General features: G+C 41.8%; 1 protein-coding gene across 2 annotated transcripts in view; it reads right to left on the minus strand.

Annotated features, from left to right (window-relative positions):
- Positions 1 to 17307, minus strand: part of LOC120856901 (SH3 domain-binding glutamic acid-rich protein-like) — a 72307-nt gene that overhangs the window by 11624 nt on the left and 43376 nt on the right. For both annotated transcript variants that reach the window (XM_040232388.1, XM_040232395.1), the window contains 2 exons: positions 12660 to 12734; positions 11891 to 11983 (listed from right to left, as the gene is read on the minus strand). In XM_040232388.1, coding sequence (XP_040088322.1) covers positions 11891 to 11983; positions 12660 to 12734 — 168 coding nt within the window. The remainder of the gene's footprint in view (positions 1 to 11890; positions 11984 to 12659; positions 12735 to 17307) is intronic.

A 17307-nucleotide genomic window follows, 5' to 3' on the forward strand; every position in this document is an offset into this window, starting at 1 on the left:
CTTTAGAATGGTTGAGAGGCCGTCATGATCTGGCTCCTGCTCACCTTTCTAGTCACATCATGTTTTACTTCAGCTAATGATCAGCTGCACTGATCATTCCAGGACACTGCATACAATGATATTTTCAAGGAAGACTTTCCTGACCCCTAGGGGCTTCCAGGAGAAATATCAATAACCTCAGATAAGCAGATGATACCACCCTTATGGCAGAAAGTGAAGAGGAACTAAAAAGCCTCTTGATGAAAGTGAAAGAGGAGAGTGAAAAAGTTGGCTTAAAGCTTAACATTCAGAAAACGAAGATCATGGCATCTGGTCCCATCACTTCATGGGAAATAGATGAGGAAACAGTGAAAACAGTGTCAGAGTTTATCTTTCGGGGCTCCAAAATCACTGCAGATGGTGATTGCAGCCATAAAATTAAAAGACGCTTACTCCTTGGAAGAAAAGTTATGACCAACATAGATAGCATATTGAAAAGCAGAGACATTACTTTGCCAACAAAGGTCCATCTAGTCAAGGCTATGGTTTTTCCAGTGGTCATGTATAGATGTGAGAGTTGGATGGTGAAGAAAGCTGAGTGCCGAAGAATTGATGCTTTTGAACTGTGGTGTTGGAGAAGACTCTTGAGAGCCCCTTGGACTGCAAGGAGATCCAACCAGTCCATTCTAAAGAAGATCAGCCCTGGGTGTTCTTTGGAAGGAATGATGCTAAAGCTGAAACTCCAGTACTTTGGCCACCTCATGTGAAGAGTTGACTCACTGGAAAAGACCCTGATGCTGCGAGGGATTGGGGGCAGGAGGAGAAGGGGACGACCGAGGATGAGATGGCTGGATGGCATCACTGACTCAATGGATGTGAGTCTGAGTGAACTCCAGGAGATGGTGATGGACAGGGAGGCCTGGCGTGCTGCGATTCATGGGGTTGCAAAGAGTCTGACACAACTGAGCTGCTGAACTGAACTGAACTAAAGGGGCTTCCCTGGTGGCTCAAGTAGTGAAGAATTTGCCTGCCAAGGCAGCAGAATCAAGTTTGATCCCTAAGTGGGGAAGATCCCCTGGAGAAGGAAATGGCAGCCCATTCCAGTTTTCTTGCCTGGGAAATCCCATGGACAGAGGAGCCTGGCAGGTTACAGTTCATGGGGCGGCAGAGTCAAGCTCAACTTAGTGATTAACCAACAACAACAACAAGGGCTGAGTTAAAGAATCTCCTTATTTGCTCCCACAATCATCATTTATTGGCCTCCCTGACTAGTCTGTGTGCTCTTGGGGACACAACATGTGCCCTTGTTCATTTTTGGATTTCCAGGACCCAGCTACTGTCTGGAATAAATTCAATAAATGTGTTAAGTGACTAAATAAATGAACCTGTAACTCTTTTAGATCTATTAACTCATTAGATCTCAAAGAACATTCATTTTCTTCTTATCTACATACAATCAAATTAGAATTCACACTACACAATACAGAACTATCAGCTATGTAGAGCTTTACACTTTTCTAAATCCAATTATTTTTATTAATTGTGTACAGTTGAAGCAAATGAATTTAAAAAAAAACACACTATTAAAAATGGACTTATCCTTAGAGCTAGGCTGGAGGACACTGAGTTCTTATAGGAATTAATGGCCATCTCAACTTTTAGAGGTTAGCTAGCAGCAATTACTGGGAGAAGGCAACGGCACTCTACTCCAGTACTCTTGTCTGGAAAATACCATGGATGGAGGACCCTGGTGGGCTGTAGTCCATGGGGTCGCTAAGAGTCGGACACGACTGAGCGACTTCACTTTCACTTTTCACTTTCATGCACTGGAGAAGGAAATGGCAACCCACTCCAATATTCTTGCCTGGAGAACCCCAGGGACGGGGGAGCCTGGTGGGCTGCAGTCCATGGGGTAGCTAAGAGACAGACACGACTGAAGTGACTTAGCAGAAGCAGCAATTACCAAGGAACCTAGGGCTTTTATCAATATCTGAATTGACCTTGATTTCTTGAAAGAAACATTAAATAGAAAAAGTAATTGCTCAGAGAATTTCTAGAGATACTTAGCCTCAAAAGGTCAAGTAAAGAAAAACAAATACTGTATATTAACACATATATGTGGGATGTAGACAAATGGTACAGGTGAATCTATTTGCAAATCGGAAGTAGACATTGACATAGAGAACAAATGTATGGAGACCAAGAGAGGAAGGAGGGGTGGGATGAATTGGGAGACAGGAAATGACGTATATACACTTCTGTGTATAAAATAGGTAACTAATTAAAACCTATTGTATAGGACAAGGAACTCTACTCCATGCTCTATGGTGACCTGCATGGGAAGGAAGTCCAGAAGGGAGAGGATATATGTATACATATAGCTGATTTACTTTGCTGTAACGTAGCAACTAACACATATTGTAAAGTAACTATACTCAAATAAAAAAAAAGTTTTAAAGGTCATGTAAGCTTTGAAGAAACTTGGCTAAGACCATCATCAGCTCTACCAGAACAGAAGCTCATTTTCACAACTCCATCCCCAATCCCTGGACTGCCTGGCATGAGGCAGCATTCAGTCTGTCAATAAAATGTTGAAGTAAGGTATTTATGTATGCCATTCCTGCCTCAAATCTTTCTTAGGAGGAGATGGGATAGTAATTAAATAAAAACTTCAATACCCATCCTACAGTTCAATTGCTCATTCATGTCTGACTCTTTGCAACCCCAAGGAATGCAGCATGCCAGGCTTCCCTGTCCATCACCAACTCCCAGAGCTTGCTGAAACTCATGTCCATCATGTCAGTGATGCCATCCAACCATTTCATCCTCTGTCATCCCCTTTTCCTCCTGCCTTCAATCTTTTCCAGGATCAGGGTCTTTTCCAATGAGTCAGTTCTTTGTATCAGGTGGCCAAGAACTGGAGTTTCACCTTCAGCATCAGTCCTTTCAATGAGTGTTCAGGACTGATTTCCTTTAGGTTTGACTGGGTTGATCTCCTTGCAGTCCAAGGGACTCTCAAGAGTCTTCTCCAACACCACAGTTCAAAAGCATCAATTCTTAGACACTCAACTTCCTTTATGATCCAACTCTCACATCCATACATGACTACTGGAAAAACCATAGCTTTGATTAGATGGACATTTGTTGGAAGAGTAATGTCTCTGTTTTTTAATATGCTATCTAGGTTGGTCATAGCTTTTCTTCCAAGGAGCAAGTGTCTTTTCATTTCATGGCTGCAGTCACCATCTGCAGTGATTTTGGAGCCCCCCAAAATAAAGTCTGTCACTGTTTCCATTGTTTCCCCTTGCCTTGAAGTGTTGGGACTGGATGCCATGATATTGGTTTTTTTTTGAATGTTGAGTTTTAAGCCAGGTTTTTCACTCTCGTCTTTCACTTTCATCAAGAAGCTCTTCAGTTCCTCTTTGCTTTCTACCATAAGGATGGTGTCATCTGCATATCTGAGATGATGTTGATATTTCTCCCAGCAATCTTGATTCCAGCGTGTGCTTCATCCAGCCCGGCATTTCGCATAATGTACTCTGTATATAAGTTAAATAAGCAGGGTGACAGTATATAGCCTCGACATACTCCTTTTCCTATTTAAAACCAGTCTGTTGTTCCATGTCCAGTTCTAACTGTTGCTTCTTGACCTGCATACAGATTTCTCAGGAGGCAGGTCAGGTGGTCTGGTATTCTCATCTCTTTAAGAATTTTCCACAGTTTATTGAGATCCACACAGTTGAAGGCTTTGGCAATCAATAAAGTAGAAGTCGATGTTTTTGTGGAACTCTCTTGCTCTTTCTATGATCCAACAGATGTTGGCCATTTGATCTCTGGTTCCTCTGCCTTTTCTAAATCCAGCTTGAACACCTGGAAGTTCTTGGTTCATATACTTTTGAAGCCTCACATGGAGAATTTTGAGCATTACTTTGTTAGCATGTGAGATTAGTACAATTATGTAGTAGTTTGAACATTCTTTGGCATTGTCCTTCTTTGGGATTGGAATGAAAACTGACCTTTTCTAGTCCTGTGGCCACTGCTGAGTTTTCCAAACTTGCTGACCTATTGAGTGCAGCACTTTCACAGCATCATCTTTTAGGACTTGAAATAGCTCGGCTGAATTCCATTACCTCCACTAGCTTTGTTCATAGTGATGCTTCCTAAGGTCCACTTGACCTTTCATTACAGGATGTCTGGCTCTAGGTAAGTAATCACACCATTATGGTTATCTGGGTCATGAAGATCTTTTTTGTATAGTTCTTCTGTGTATTCTTGCCACTTCTTCTGAATATCTTCTGATTCTGTTAAGTCCATACCATTTCTGTCCTTTATCGAGCCCATCTTTGCATGAAATGTTCCCTCGGTATTTCTAATTTTTTTGAAGAGATCTCTAGTCTTTCCCATTCCATTGTTTTCCTCTGTTTCTTTGCATCAATCACTAAAAAAGGCTTTCTGATCTCACCTTGCTATTCTTTGGAACTCTGCATTCAGATGGGTATATCTTTCCTTTTCTCCTTTACCTTTTGCTTCTCTTCTTTTCTCAGCCATATGTAAAGCCTCTTCAGACAACCATTTTACCTTTGTGCATTTCTTTTTCTTGGGGATGGTCTTGATCACTGCCTCCTGAACAATGTCATGAACCTCCATCCATAGTTCTTCAGGCACTCTGTCTATTAGATCTAATCCCTTGAGTCTATTTGTCACTTCTACTGTATAATCTTAAGGGATTTGATTTAGGTCATACCTGAATGGTTTAGTGGTTTTCCCTACTTTCTTCAATTTGCCTGAATTTTGCAATAAGGAGTTCATTATCTGAGCCACAGTCAGCACTTGGTCTTTTTTTTGCTGACTGTATAGAGCTTCTCCATCTTCGACTGTGAAGAATATAATCAATCTGATTTCAGTATTGACCATCTGGTGATGTCCACATGTAGAGTCTTCTCTTGTGTTGTTGGAAGAAGGTGTTTGCTATGACCAGTGCATTCTCTTGGCAAAACTCTGTAAGTTTTGCCCTGCTTCATTTTGTACTCCAAGGCCAAACTTGCCTGTTACTCCAGGTATCTCTTGATTTCCTACTTTTGCATTCCAGTCCCCTATAATGAAAAGGACATCTTTTGGGGGTGTTACTTCTAGAAAGTCTTGTAGGTCTTCACAGAACCATTCAACTTCAGCTTCTTCTGCATTACTGGTCGGGGCATAGACTTGGATTATTGTGATATTGAATGGTTTGCCTTGGAAACGAACAGAGATCATTCTGTAATTTTTGAGATTGCATCCAAGTACTGCATTTTGGACTCTTTTGTTGACTATGAGGGCTACTCCATTTCTTCTAAGGGATTCTTGCCCACAGTATTAGATATAATGGTCATTTCCTACTGCTACTGCTAAGTCGCTTCAGTCGTGTCCGACTCTGTGCAACCCCAGAGATGGCAGCCCACCAGGCTCCCCCATCCCTGGGATTCTCCAGGCAAGAACACTGGAGTGGGTTGCCATTTCCTTCTCCAATGCATGAAAGTGAAAAGTGAAAGTGAAGTCGCTCAGTCATGTCCGACTCTTAGCGACCCCATGGACTGCAGCCTACCAGGCTCCTCTGCCCATGGGATTTTCCAGGCAAGAGTACTGGAGTGGGGTGCCATTGCCTTCTCCGAATGGTCACTTAGCTCACGAAATTTTAAAGCATCAGAATTACGCAGATCCTTAAATGTCCTCTGGAGGCTCAGATGGTAAAGAATCTGCCTGCAATGCAGGAAACATGGGTTCAATCCATGAGTCGGGAACATCCCCTGGAGGAGGAAATGGCTACCGCTCCAGTATTCTTGCCTGGGAAATCCCATGGATAGAAGAGCTTGGTGGACTACAGTTCCATGGAGTCACAAAGAGTCAGACATGACTGAGCAAGTAAACAACAACAACAGGATAGGTTTGAATCATGCACTGGACTAAGCTACAACTTAAAATTATTTTACCTTGTTGTTCTTCTAAGAAAGCTAGTCCATCAGTGGAGACACAGACATAGAGAATACACTTAAGAAAAGATGGATGGGGAAGAAGGAGAGGGTGGAATGCATGAAGAAGGTAACATAGAAACATACACTACCATATGTAAAATAGATAGCCAATAGGGATTTGCTGTGTGACAGCGTACTCAAACCAGGGCTCTGTAACAACCTAGTGGGGTGGGATGGGGAGGGAGGTGGGGGGGAGGTTCAAGAGGGAGGGGACATATTTAGCAGAAACCAACAAAATATTGTAGAGCAATTATCCTTCAATTAAAAATAAGTAAATAAACTTTTTAAAAAAGAAATCTAGTCAGAGGAAGCCTCCAAAGTGAGAAGTCTTAGAATTTCATAGCAGCTGTTTCTCTTGGGAAGTTGGCCAGGGAGGCAGGCTGCTGACATGGCATGTGGCCAGGACTAAGGACAGGTGTCAGCTGTGGTGAGTGTCAGGCAGTGGCTGGTTAGGACAAGTGACCAGTGTGGAAGGAAGGCAGGGCCAACCCAGAGGGATCTGAAGAGGGTGACCAGGCTGGAGGTCAGGAATAAGAGCAGGGTTCTCTCCATCGTCAGACAGTATGGGGGCTCAGCCTTAGACTCACGAGTTAGGTGGACCTAAACCAACACCTGCCCCTTGATGTAGAAACTATCCTCAAGACTAATTTCAGAGGAAGCAGAGTGGGGAATATGTATAGACCATAATCATGTAGTCAGTCAAGCCAAGGTGTCAGAAGCTTTTGGAGAGGATCACTGAATTGGCAAAGAACACAATGTGAAATATTTTGGCCTCAGAGAAAACCAAACACAAAGATGAACAAATTGCATCTTTTATTTCCAGGGTTTCATAAAGTTCTCATGACATCCGCAGTCTGCAGTCCCCCTCTCAGTGTTCTCAGAAGCTGAGGTGACCTGCTTGCCTTCTTTCCCCCTCTGGTAGTATTCACAAACCTCCCCTCTCCTCCTTAGCCCCTCATCCCTCCCTGGTCATCAGGGAAGGGAACCATGAAGTTCCCTCTCTGTAGATCTGAAGCTGCAGGTGATTTCATCTTAGACAGGAATGAAAGCCCTTTTCATGGTGCACCATTTTGCCTCCCAAACACTGCCCTGACCTGTCAGCAAGTAGGTAACATACACTTTGGCATCTTATGTGTAAGAACCCCCAAGGTATGGATTGGTGGTCAGGAAAAGTCCACATCATTAGAGGAAATAATTATGATTTTTTAAATCAACATGATATTCTTCAATAAATATCTTCCCCAAGAAACTGGCATCATCTGAGCACTTAGAAGTGTGTACTGAATAAGCATGTGCAGTAGTTGAAATCAGGTGAGCTTAGACACTCAGCTGGTCTATCACTGGTTTTAACACTCCCAGCCACTGGAGGGAGCTATTACCACTGCTCACTTGGAAATGGTTCTGAACACACAGTTCTGTTCAGTTGCTCAGTCATGTCTGACTCTTTACGACCCCATGGACTGCAGCACGCCAGGCCTCCCTGTCCTTCACCATCTCCTGGAGTTTAGAAAAACTCATGTCCATTGAGTCAGTGATGCCATCCAACCATCTCAATCCCTGTTGTCCCCTTCACCTCCTGCCTTCAATCTTTCCCAGCATCAGGGTCTTTTCCAATGAGTCAGTTCTTCGCATCAGGTGGCCAAAGTTTTGGAGTTTCAGCTTCAACATCAGCCCTTTCAGTGAATATTCAGGACTGATTTCCTTTAGTCCTGAATGGACTGGTTGGATCTCCTTCAGTCCAAGGAACTCTCAAGAGTCTTCTTTAACACCACAGTTCAAAAGCATCAATTCTTCTACACTCAACTTTCTTTACAGTCCAACTCTCACATCCATACATGACTACTGGACACACAAGAATGGTGTTTAACACACAAATGAAAGGTTTGGGGAAAATGGTCAACCCTGAATACGGTCTATAAGTCTACTTAACAGAGATGCACCAGGGTCATACTCTTGGTTTCTACCTCCTACTGCAGCCAGCTGAGATGTCACCACTAGGGGAAGCCAGGAGCAGAGAACACAGGACTCAGTACTAGATCCCTGTGAGTCTGTAATTCTTTCAGAATAACAGGTTAAACTATGTTTGTATGCCTTGTCACGAACATGTGGCTGTATACATGTGCTCAGTCGCTCAGTCATGTCCAACTCTTTCCAACACCATGAACTGTAGCCCGTGAGGCTCCTCTGTCTGTGGAGTTTTCCATGCAAGAATACTGGAGTGGGTTGCCATTTCCTTCTCCAGGGATCTTCCCCACCCCAGGCTCAAATCCTCATCTCCTGAATTACAGGTGGATTCTTTACCACTGCGCTACCTAGGAAGCAATGGTATATACCAGAATACAAATTCTCATTTTGTTCTCCCTGCTACCCAAAATAAGAGTTACTGTCTTCTCCATACACAAACTCCAAGGAGACAGCCACATACTTGTTCTGGTTCCCCACCTGCTGGGAAGAAGTTACTGACTGTGCTTTTCAAAACCCTGGGCTGAGAGAGGTTAGGAGGCTAGATGATCCCTGCAAAAAAAAAGTCCTTGGAGTTTAGGGCTTGGAGCTGAGAAGATGGAAGCAGCGAGATTCAAGAGAGAGAAGGAGGTGGATGTTCCAGGTGGTGCCTGATGCAAAAGCTGAGCCAGGGACCCCTGGGGCATCAGGGCAGCACCTGGACATGATGCTCGGGGAAGCATCGACTGTGGTTAGAGGGCTGGTCACTGTGAGAGGCATGGCCACATCCAGCCAGGGCAGAGGGCCTAACCCATGCTGAGGGACCAGCACTAAGAGTTTCCAATGGGCATCAGGAAACCCACATCACAGAGGACCACCATAAAGAACCAGGGCCCTCTGGCCTCCAGTCACCCCTGAAGACCCCAGGATGACTTTTAAGTCGCTGGAGAAGAGTGGGTCTCTGAAATGCTTCACCTAGATTGAATTTCCTGCCTCCCAGAAGTGGAGACATGAAGCAGATAATACGATGTCTAGAGAAATCAATGAAACTGATGGTCCACAACCACAAGTTTTAAAAACTAAACCTAGATTTAGCAGCAGCAGCAGCAGCAGCCCACAAATCCAGTGTTATTTAAATCCCTCATGGAGTGTTGGTTAGAAAAGGAAGTGCAGGGAGCCACTGTTTAGTTACAACAGACTGGAGCAGCGAAAACTAAGAATCCATGAGATCTCCCCAAGATGGTTTCAACAGAGCCAGGGTTTGTAGCTAAAAGCCTTGGATTTATCTGAATTGTGATATCTAGAAGAACCTACTACATGTGACTTGTACTTTAAAAATCCATGTTACAAAGGTAGAACACAGTGATCTAATTGGCCTTTCTGCTCATCACAGATAAGCCTGTGTAAGCCTGGGTGCACAGCTGGCAAAGACATGATGACAAAGAGCTGAGACAGCCATCTCAACCTTGAAAAACAACCCCAAACCAGAAAAGCAGACAGAAGGTTCTTGAAGCACAAAATGCAATCATTCTAAATATCAGATCGCTTTTGTCTCTGTTTAAAATTTTAATCAAGTTTTCTATGTATTCAATCACAAAGCTAATCATGTTATTATGTCATTTTTAATGTTCTCTGACAGATCATGGTTTTCTCCCTTATTTAACTGAATTACAGTAAGTCATAGGGCATGCATCACTTGTTAAATGAGAAAAAGTCAAAATCTTTCTTTATGTAGAATGAAAAATTGTTAGTCACGCAATCATGTCCAACTCTTTGTGACCCCATGGACTGCGGCCTACCAGGCTCCTCCATCCATGGGATTTTCCAGGCAAGAGTACTGGAGTGGGGTGCCATTGCCTTCTCCAATCTGAGCCACTAGGGTAGAATAAATATTATTAAAGAATTGATAATTAACATTGATGTTAATTAATTATTAACATTAATTCATCTAAAATAAAAATGTCTTCTAAACTTAGTCATTCCTTCACCACAGCCCACGCAAAAATACCAAAACAATGTTTTTAATTCCTATGGGGATCCACAAGTTTGTAATTTATTTTGCAAAGTGCTCACAATTTTAGAAAATATTAACAAGAGAATCCCCAGGCTGAATGGCTTATCACTTCACTGAACTAACCGGCCCAGCAACTGAGAAGCTGGGAAGCTGAAGCCAGCAGGCTCTGGCCTTAAGATGCTGTCTTCCTCTTAGGTCTCATGAGAGAAAGGGGATGGTGTGTAACATTTCTTTCCTTTGTTTCTCTGCCTTAAAAAGAGCAAACTGAATTTCAATGTATAAATCAATAATTCTGTACCAGTGTTTTAGGCAATCCATGCAAAGTCAGATTATAAAATGCTTTTAAAGATTTTTATAATCTCCAAGATAATTAAATGGTCACTCCATTTCATGTTAAGTTGATTATTTCTGAATTATACAGGCAGCCATGAAACCCCACCTAACTTCTAAGCAAAGACTGAAGAAGATTTGGTCTTTCTTCGAAACAGAAATGTCAAAGGGTCTTAAATTAGCAACACTGAAATAGCAGTGTTCAAACATAAGGGAATTTACTGCCCTGGTTCCTCCCAAATTTAAATTCCTTGAGATAAAGATACATGGATGCCATCTCACATTTTCCATAGCAAGGCATCAGTCTTGGCCCCTTTCCCAGTCACAGTCTCTCTGCTGGGAACAAGGGTCCAACAATCAAGAGATGTTCACAACTCTCCTGGAATCAATAAATAGGAACAAATGCAAACCACTGGGCTTTGGTAAATAATCTTTTCTACAATTGGCCCAAAACAGAAACCCACTGAAATCCTCCTGATTTCCACCCTGCCCATTCAGGCTCCCTTGGTGCCAGGGTCTCTCCTTTGTCTGGCTTCCCAGCCACATTTTCAGAATTTCTTGAATAAGTAGCCCATCTGATCCCCCATTATCTTAGCTTGACACTTCCAGAACCACAATCTCCACTTGGCCCTTTACCCTGCAGCCCCTGCATTGGAACCTTTTAGAAGTAGCCTTGCATTAGCTGGGTCCTGCAGTTCCTCTGATTGGCCTCAAATTGGAGGCCTCAAATCCCTCCCCCGCAGCCCCTCTTATCCTCAGCTCCTGTTGGCTTCCCACAAATCCTCTTGGTGGAGTATGTCAACTATAAATCGTCACTTGCCATCTACCTCTACAAGGATTAAACCATGAGCCACTGCAGCTGCTGACCTTCAACACCCCCAGAAAGGAGTTCAGGGTGGAGATCAGGAACAAAGCCCTCTGTGCCCTGGGAGGAAGTGGCAGAATAAGTCCTCAGATAGATATTTTCAGGACTAGATTTTATGAGCCCAATTCTTGCACCTCCTCATATCTAGAAAAGCACCAAAATCCTTCATGGTGATGACTGCTCCTCAAGACTACCAGAAACCTTCTGCAAAATATATAAGCTTGATTGCATGTACCCCTCCTTCACAAAGACCATATATACTGACCTTCTCCCTACCTCTTTGAAGCGGTTTCTCAGAGCTAACTGAAATGCTGTCTCCCAGGCTATAGTCCTCATTTTGCCCAAATAAAGCTTAATTCACAACTCTCACATTGTGCTTTTTTTTTTAAGTCAACAAGTATGATAGGAGTTCATCAATACTTGTAAACAAGGCATAAGGTCCCTTGTTTCTGAAAGAACATGAACCCAACCTGACCCTCACAACACAATGACAAGCCTTGTGTAGCCTGTCACTCCAGGCCTGATGTCAGGCCCTTCCTCTGGCTTCCTTTCAGCCCTCACCCACCTCACACAGAGCAGTTAACACGTTAAGTGAAAATTACCTGCTGTCTCCTGGCTAATCCCTCAGTTCCTCACTTTTGAGCTCACTATTGCATGCCCAGAAAGATTCCCAGCATCTGGTCAGAGCTCCATAAATGGTTATTGAATAGAACTGAATCCAGTGAAACTACAGTGAGAAAAGCAAACACTCACATCCTTCTCTTGGGGTCCAGCAGGGTCGCCCACATCTTCATCACCCTCTTCTTGTGCCTTGTGTTCTCCACTTTCTTCAGCCTTCTCTGTTCCCTAGTCACAAAGGAAACCCATGGTATCACCAACCTTGGATAAGCTTCCAAGACAACACCAGGCCATAACTGCTACGGTTTCCTTATTTAGATACAGTATATAACTGAAGCAAAGGTAGACCCCTATTTACTAGTCACTTAACTCCTAGAGTATAGGATCACCAACCCCCAACGTTGCTAATTGGATCTATCAGTGTCAGTGAACAGACCCGACTCACATGCATGGTAGAATCATAAAGACCCTAATAGGAGCTAATTCATCCACTTAAGGCTTGTGAAGAGAACGTCAAAGGATTCCATATTTAGGGGGTATTTGTTTTCTATTGCTTATGTGGAGAGAGGCATTATAATTTTAGAGATTAAAAAAGATGATAGAGATAAATGATGGATGATTGATAGATACATAGAGAAATGATAGATGTGATGGATGGATGGATAGATAGTTGGATGGGTAGCTAAATAGGTGTGATGGATGGATAAATAGACAGATGTGATAGATGGATGGATGGATGGATAGATAGATGGATGGATGGATAGATAGATGGATGGATGGATGGATAGATAGAGGGATGGATGGAAGAGCTAGACAGACAAACAGATATGGAAAAACTAGAACCCAGTAGACATGCTATGTAAAACAGGTTTCCCAGAAGATGGTTCAAGACACCAACTCTTACCTCTGTGGTGCTCTGAGCCTCTCCTGCCACTTCACCATCAGGAAGGGAAGACGCTTCCTCAGGCGACTTTGTCACCTGTATCACAGAAATTGAGACTGTTTGAGAGTTTTCTTGAGGATAATGGCTTGCATTTCAACACCTTTTAAGTCTCCAAACTATGTTTATCTTCACCCCTCATTTTATCTTTACTATGATGCTGTAACCTAAGTCAACAGATAGTCACCACCACTCACACCTAAGAAACAAGAAAATAAGGCAAAAATTGTCATACTGCAAGTTAGGGGCAGGGCTAGGATACACCTTCTACTTTATGTTTTCCTGACCTATCCAGTGGTTTCCAGACTTTTAAAGTGCTAGTTTATTTTCCTCATCAGAAGTGAACTGTAACTATGTCAGGTAACAGATGTTAAATAAACTTACTGTGGTGATTATTTCACATACCTACATATATCAAATCATTGTGTTGTACTCCTTAAATTCATACAATGTTATATTTCAATTATATCTTAGTAAAGTGAGGTGAGGGTAGAATTCGGTGACTTTTTTAAACTTTTCAGTTTACATTGGAGTACAGCCAATTAACAATGTTGGGAAAGTTTCCAGTGCACAGCAGAGTGACTCAGCCATATGTGTACAGTATCCATTCTCTCCCAAACTCCCCTCCCATCCAGGCTGCCACATAACATTGAGCAGAGTTTCCTGTGCTATACAGTAGGTTCTCATTGTGCACGTCTGAGTGTGTGTTAGTCACTCAGTCATGTCCGACTCTTTATGATCCCATGGACTGTAGCCTGCCACCAGGATTCTCTGTCCATGGAATCTCCAGGTGAGAATACTGGAGTGGGTAGCCATTCCCTTCTCCAGGGGATCTTCCCAACCTAGAGACTGAACCCAGGTTTCCTGCTTTGCAGGCAGATTCTTTACCATCTGAGCCCCCAGGGAAGCCCAGGTTCTCATTAGCTATCTATTTTACACATAGCCTGCGTGTGTATGGGTCAGTTCCAATCTCCCAATTCATTCCACTCCCCTTTCTCCTTTGGTGTCCATGTATTTGTTCTCTACATCTGTCTCTAGTTCTGCTTCGCAAATAGGTTCTTCTATATCATTTTCCTAGATTCCACATCCACATGCAAGATGTGGATGGACCTAGAGACTGACATACAGAGTAACATAAGTCAGAAAGAGAGAAACAAATATATAATAGTGCATAAAGATTTGGTGATTTTTATTCCAAAGGCACTTCAAGTTCATGGGAACTAATTGGGCCATAAACACAGCCTCCAATCCCACACTCCTACAGTACTCAATATTAAAATCTTTATATGTATTCAACTCTATGTTAACATATACATAGGCTATTTTTGTTTCATTTTTGTGTTTTTTAAAAACAATAAATAGGTACATACTACACACAACTTGATTCATTTGCTTAGTATATCATAGGCATTTGTCCAGATTAATTCATATGGTTGTAACTCATTCCTATTAACATTTGCTTAATGTTAAAAATATAATAACTTATTCATATATTTCCCAACTGATGGCTCTTCAGAAAGTCCACGTTTGTGTGTCTACAAACAACACTATACTAAACTAAATAAATGCATGATAAATCACTTTTTTAAAAAAGAAATTTTTTGTTTTCTAGCCTTTTATATACACAAATTTATCTAACTTTTGGGGCTTCCTAGGTGGCACTAGTCGGAGAAGGCAATGGCACCCCACTCCAGTGCTCTTGCCTAGAAAATCCCATGGAAGGAGGAGCCTGGAAGGCTGCAGTCCATGGGGTCGCTAAGAGTCTGAACGACTGAGCGACTGCACTTTCACTTTTCACTTTCATGCATTGGAGAAGGAAATGGCAACCCACTCCAGTGTTCTTGCCTGGAGAATCCCAGGGATGGGGGAGCCTGGTGGGCTGCCATCTCTGGGGTCGCACAGAGTCGGACACGACTGAAGCAACTTAGCAGCAGCAGCAGCAGGTGGCACTAGTGGTAAAGAGAGAGAGAGAGTGAAGTCACTCAGTCATATCCAACTCTTTGCAACCCCATGGACTGTGGCCTACTAGGCTCCTCCATCCATGGAATTTTCCAAGTAAGAGTACGGGAGTGGGTTGCCATTTCCTTCTCCAGGAGAGTAGTAAAGAACCTGCCTGCAAATACAGGAGACCTAAGAGACGGGATTTGATCCCTGGGTCAGGAAGATTCCCTGGAGGAGGGCATGGCAACTAACTCCAGTATTCTTGCCTGGAGAATCCCATGGACAGAGGAGCCTGGCAAGCTATAGACCATGGGGTTGCAAAGAGTCAGACACGACTGAAGCAACTTAAAACGCACACATCTAACTTTTATTTTATGACATGTAGTTATTTTATATTAATTATTAACATCTAGTGATTTAATCAGTGTGAAGTCTAATTTTGTGTATAATATAAATTAGGGCTCTGTTTTCTTCCAGATAGATGACAAAGAAAGCCTGTAACATTTATATACCACCATTGTCCTTTCAATTAAGATGTTATGTTTGTCATTTATAAAATTCTATATATACATTTGGATCTGTTAACACACTAGTCTATATATAAATATATAAACATATCCATGGATGTATTTATTTTCTCCCTTGGATGTATTTATCTGTTCCCAAGCCAATACATAGCTTTTATCACTGTAGTTTTAACATGAATTTTAATATTCAGAAAGGCAAGCTGCTACAAAGTCTTTTTCAAAATTTTTTGGCTCTTCTCAGACCTGTATTATTCCAGTACATTTTAAGATCATTTTTCCCAGTGTCAACAATTTTTAAATAGGCTTTTCTTTGAAATACCACTAAATGTATTTCTTAGTTTAGAAATTTTCACTTCTTATTGTTAAGTCATCTCACCTAGGGCATCATACTCTCCCAATAACTTTAGTACTCGTTGGTGTCCTTCAGATAAATTTACTCCTAAAAATTTTAAAGATTTTTATCAACATTGTGAACTGGATTTGTTTTTTACATTTTAACTTCTCATCCATTATAATTGATACAAGTAAAAGCTACTAATTTTTTCATACTTTAATCCAGAAACTCTATGTTATTAATTCTAATGAATTTTACTGGAGTCTGTTGAAATTTATAAGTATACATTTACATCATACACAAATGAAGATATTTTTTTATATATCATACATTACATATATATGAGATATTTCATTTTCTTACTTTATTGTAATAACTACAGCTTCTAAAACAATGTTTAATAATATGTCCATGGCTCCTCTGTCCATGGGATTCTCCAGGCAAGAATACTAGAGTGGGTATCTGTTCCCTTCTCCAGGAGATCTTCCCAACCAAGGGATCAAACCGAGGTCTCCCACAGTGCAGGCGGAATCTTTAGCATCTGAGCCACCAGTGAAACCCAAGAATACTGGAGTGAGTAGCCTATCTTTCCTCCAGGGGATCTTACCAACCCAGGAATTAAAACCAGGGTCTCCTGCATTACAAGCAGATTCTTTACCATCTGAGCTATCAGGGAAGCCCAATAGCCACAGTTTCTAAAACGTTTAATAACATGGTGATGACGGGCATGCCTATTGTCTCTTGATTTTAATAGAAATGCTTCAGTATTTCATGGTTCATTATGATAGTTTCCTCTTGACAACTGGTTTTTATCACATTTAATCAGTTTCCTTCTGCTTATATTTTAATCCATGTTTATTTTTAACCAAGAATATCTGATTAATTATATCAAATATCTTCTTGGTACTTATAGGCAGAATCTTACAGTTTTCTCCATTAATAAGTTCATGTAATGAACTATGTCAATAGAAAAAATTCTGCTTTAATTAGTTACCTGTAACCCACTGCTAGATACAGTTCATTAATACATTATTTAGGCTTTTCTCATCCAAATTCATAACAGAAATTGATCTAGGTATAACTGAAAGTTTTCTAAGTAATGCCTCAACTGATCAGGGATTTTATCTATTTTATCTGTCTGCTCAAATTATATATAGCCAAATTATGTATAAACAAGAGACTTCCCTGGTGGTCCAATGGTTAAGAATCTGCCTTGCAATGCTGGGAATGCAAGTTTGATTCCTGGTCAAGAACTAAGATCCCACATGCTGTGGAGCAACTACTGAGCCCACGTACCACAGAGCCCATGCTCCACAACTAGAGTCCACGCACCAGAGCAAAAGATCCTGTATGATGAAACTAAGACCCCAAGCAGCCAAGAAAATAATAATAAAACAAATAAATATTTTTAATTCATATAAATGTATTCAAGTTCAGTCACTCAGTTGTGTCTGACTCTTTGCAACACCGTGGACTGCAGCATGCCAGGCTTTCCTATCCATCACCAACTCCCAGAGTTTGCCCAAACTCATGTCCATGGAGTTGGTGATAACAACCAACCATTGCATCCTCTGTCCTCCCTTTCTCCTCCTGCCTGCAATCTTTCCCAGCATCAGGGTCTTTTCCAGTTTCTCAGTTCTTCACATTAGGTGGCCAAAGGATTGGAGCTTCAGCTTCAGCATTAGTCCTTCCAATGAATATTCAGGACTAATTTCGTTTAGGGTTGACTGGTTTAATTTCCTTGCAGTCCAAGGAACTCTCAAGAGTCTTCTCCAACACCACAATTCAAAAGCATCAATTCTTTGACGCT

Source organism: Oryx dammah, unplaced genomic scaffold (assembly GCF_014754425.2).
Source record: "Oryx dammah isolate SB20612 unplaced genomic scaffold, SCBI_Odam_1.1 HiC_scaffold_2, whole genome shotgun sequence".
Taxonomy (NCBI): Eukaryota; Metazoa; Chordata; class Mammalia; order Artiodactyla; family Bovidae; genus Oryx; species Oryx dammah.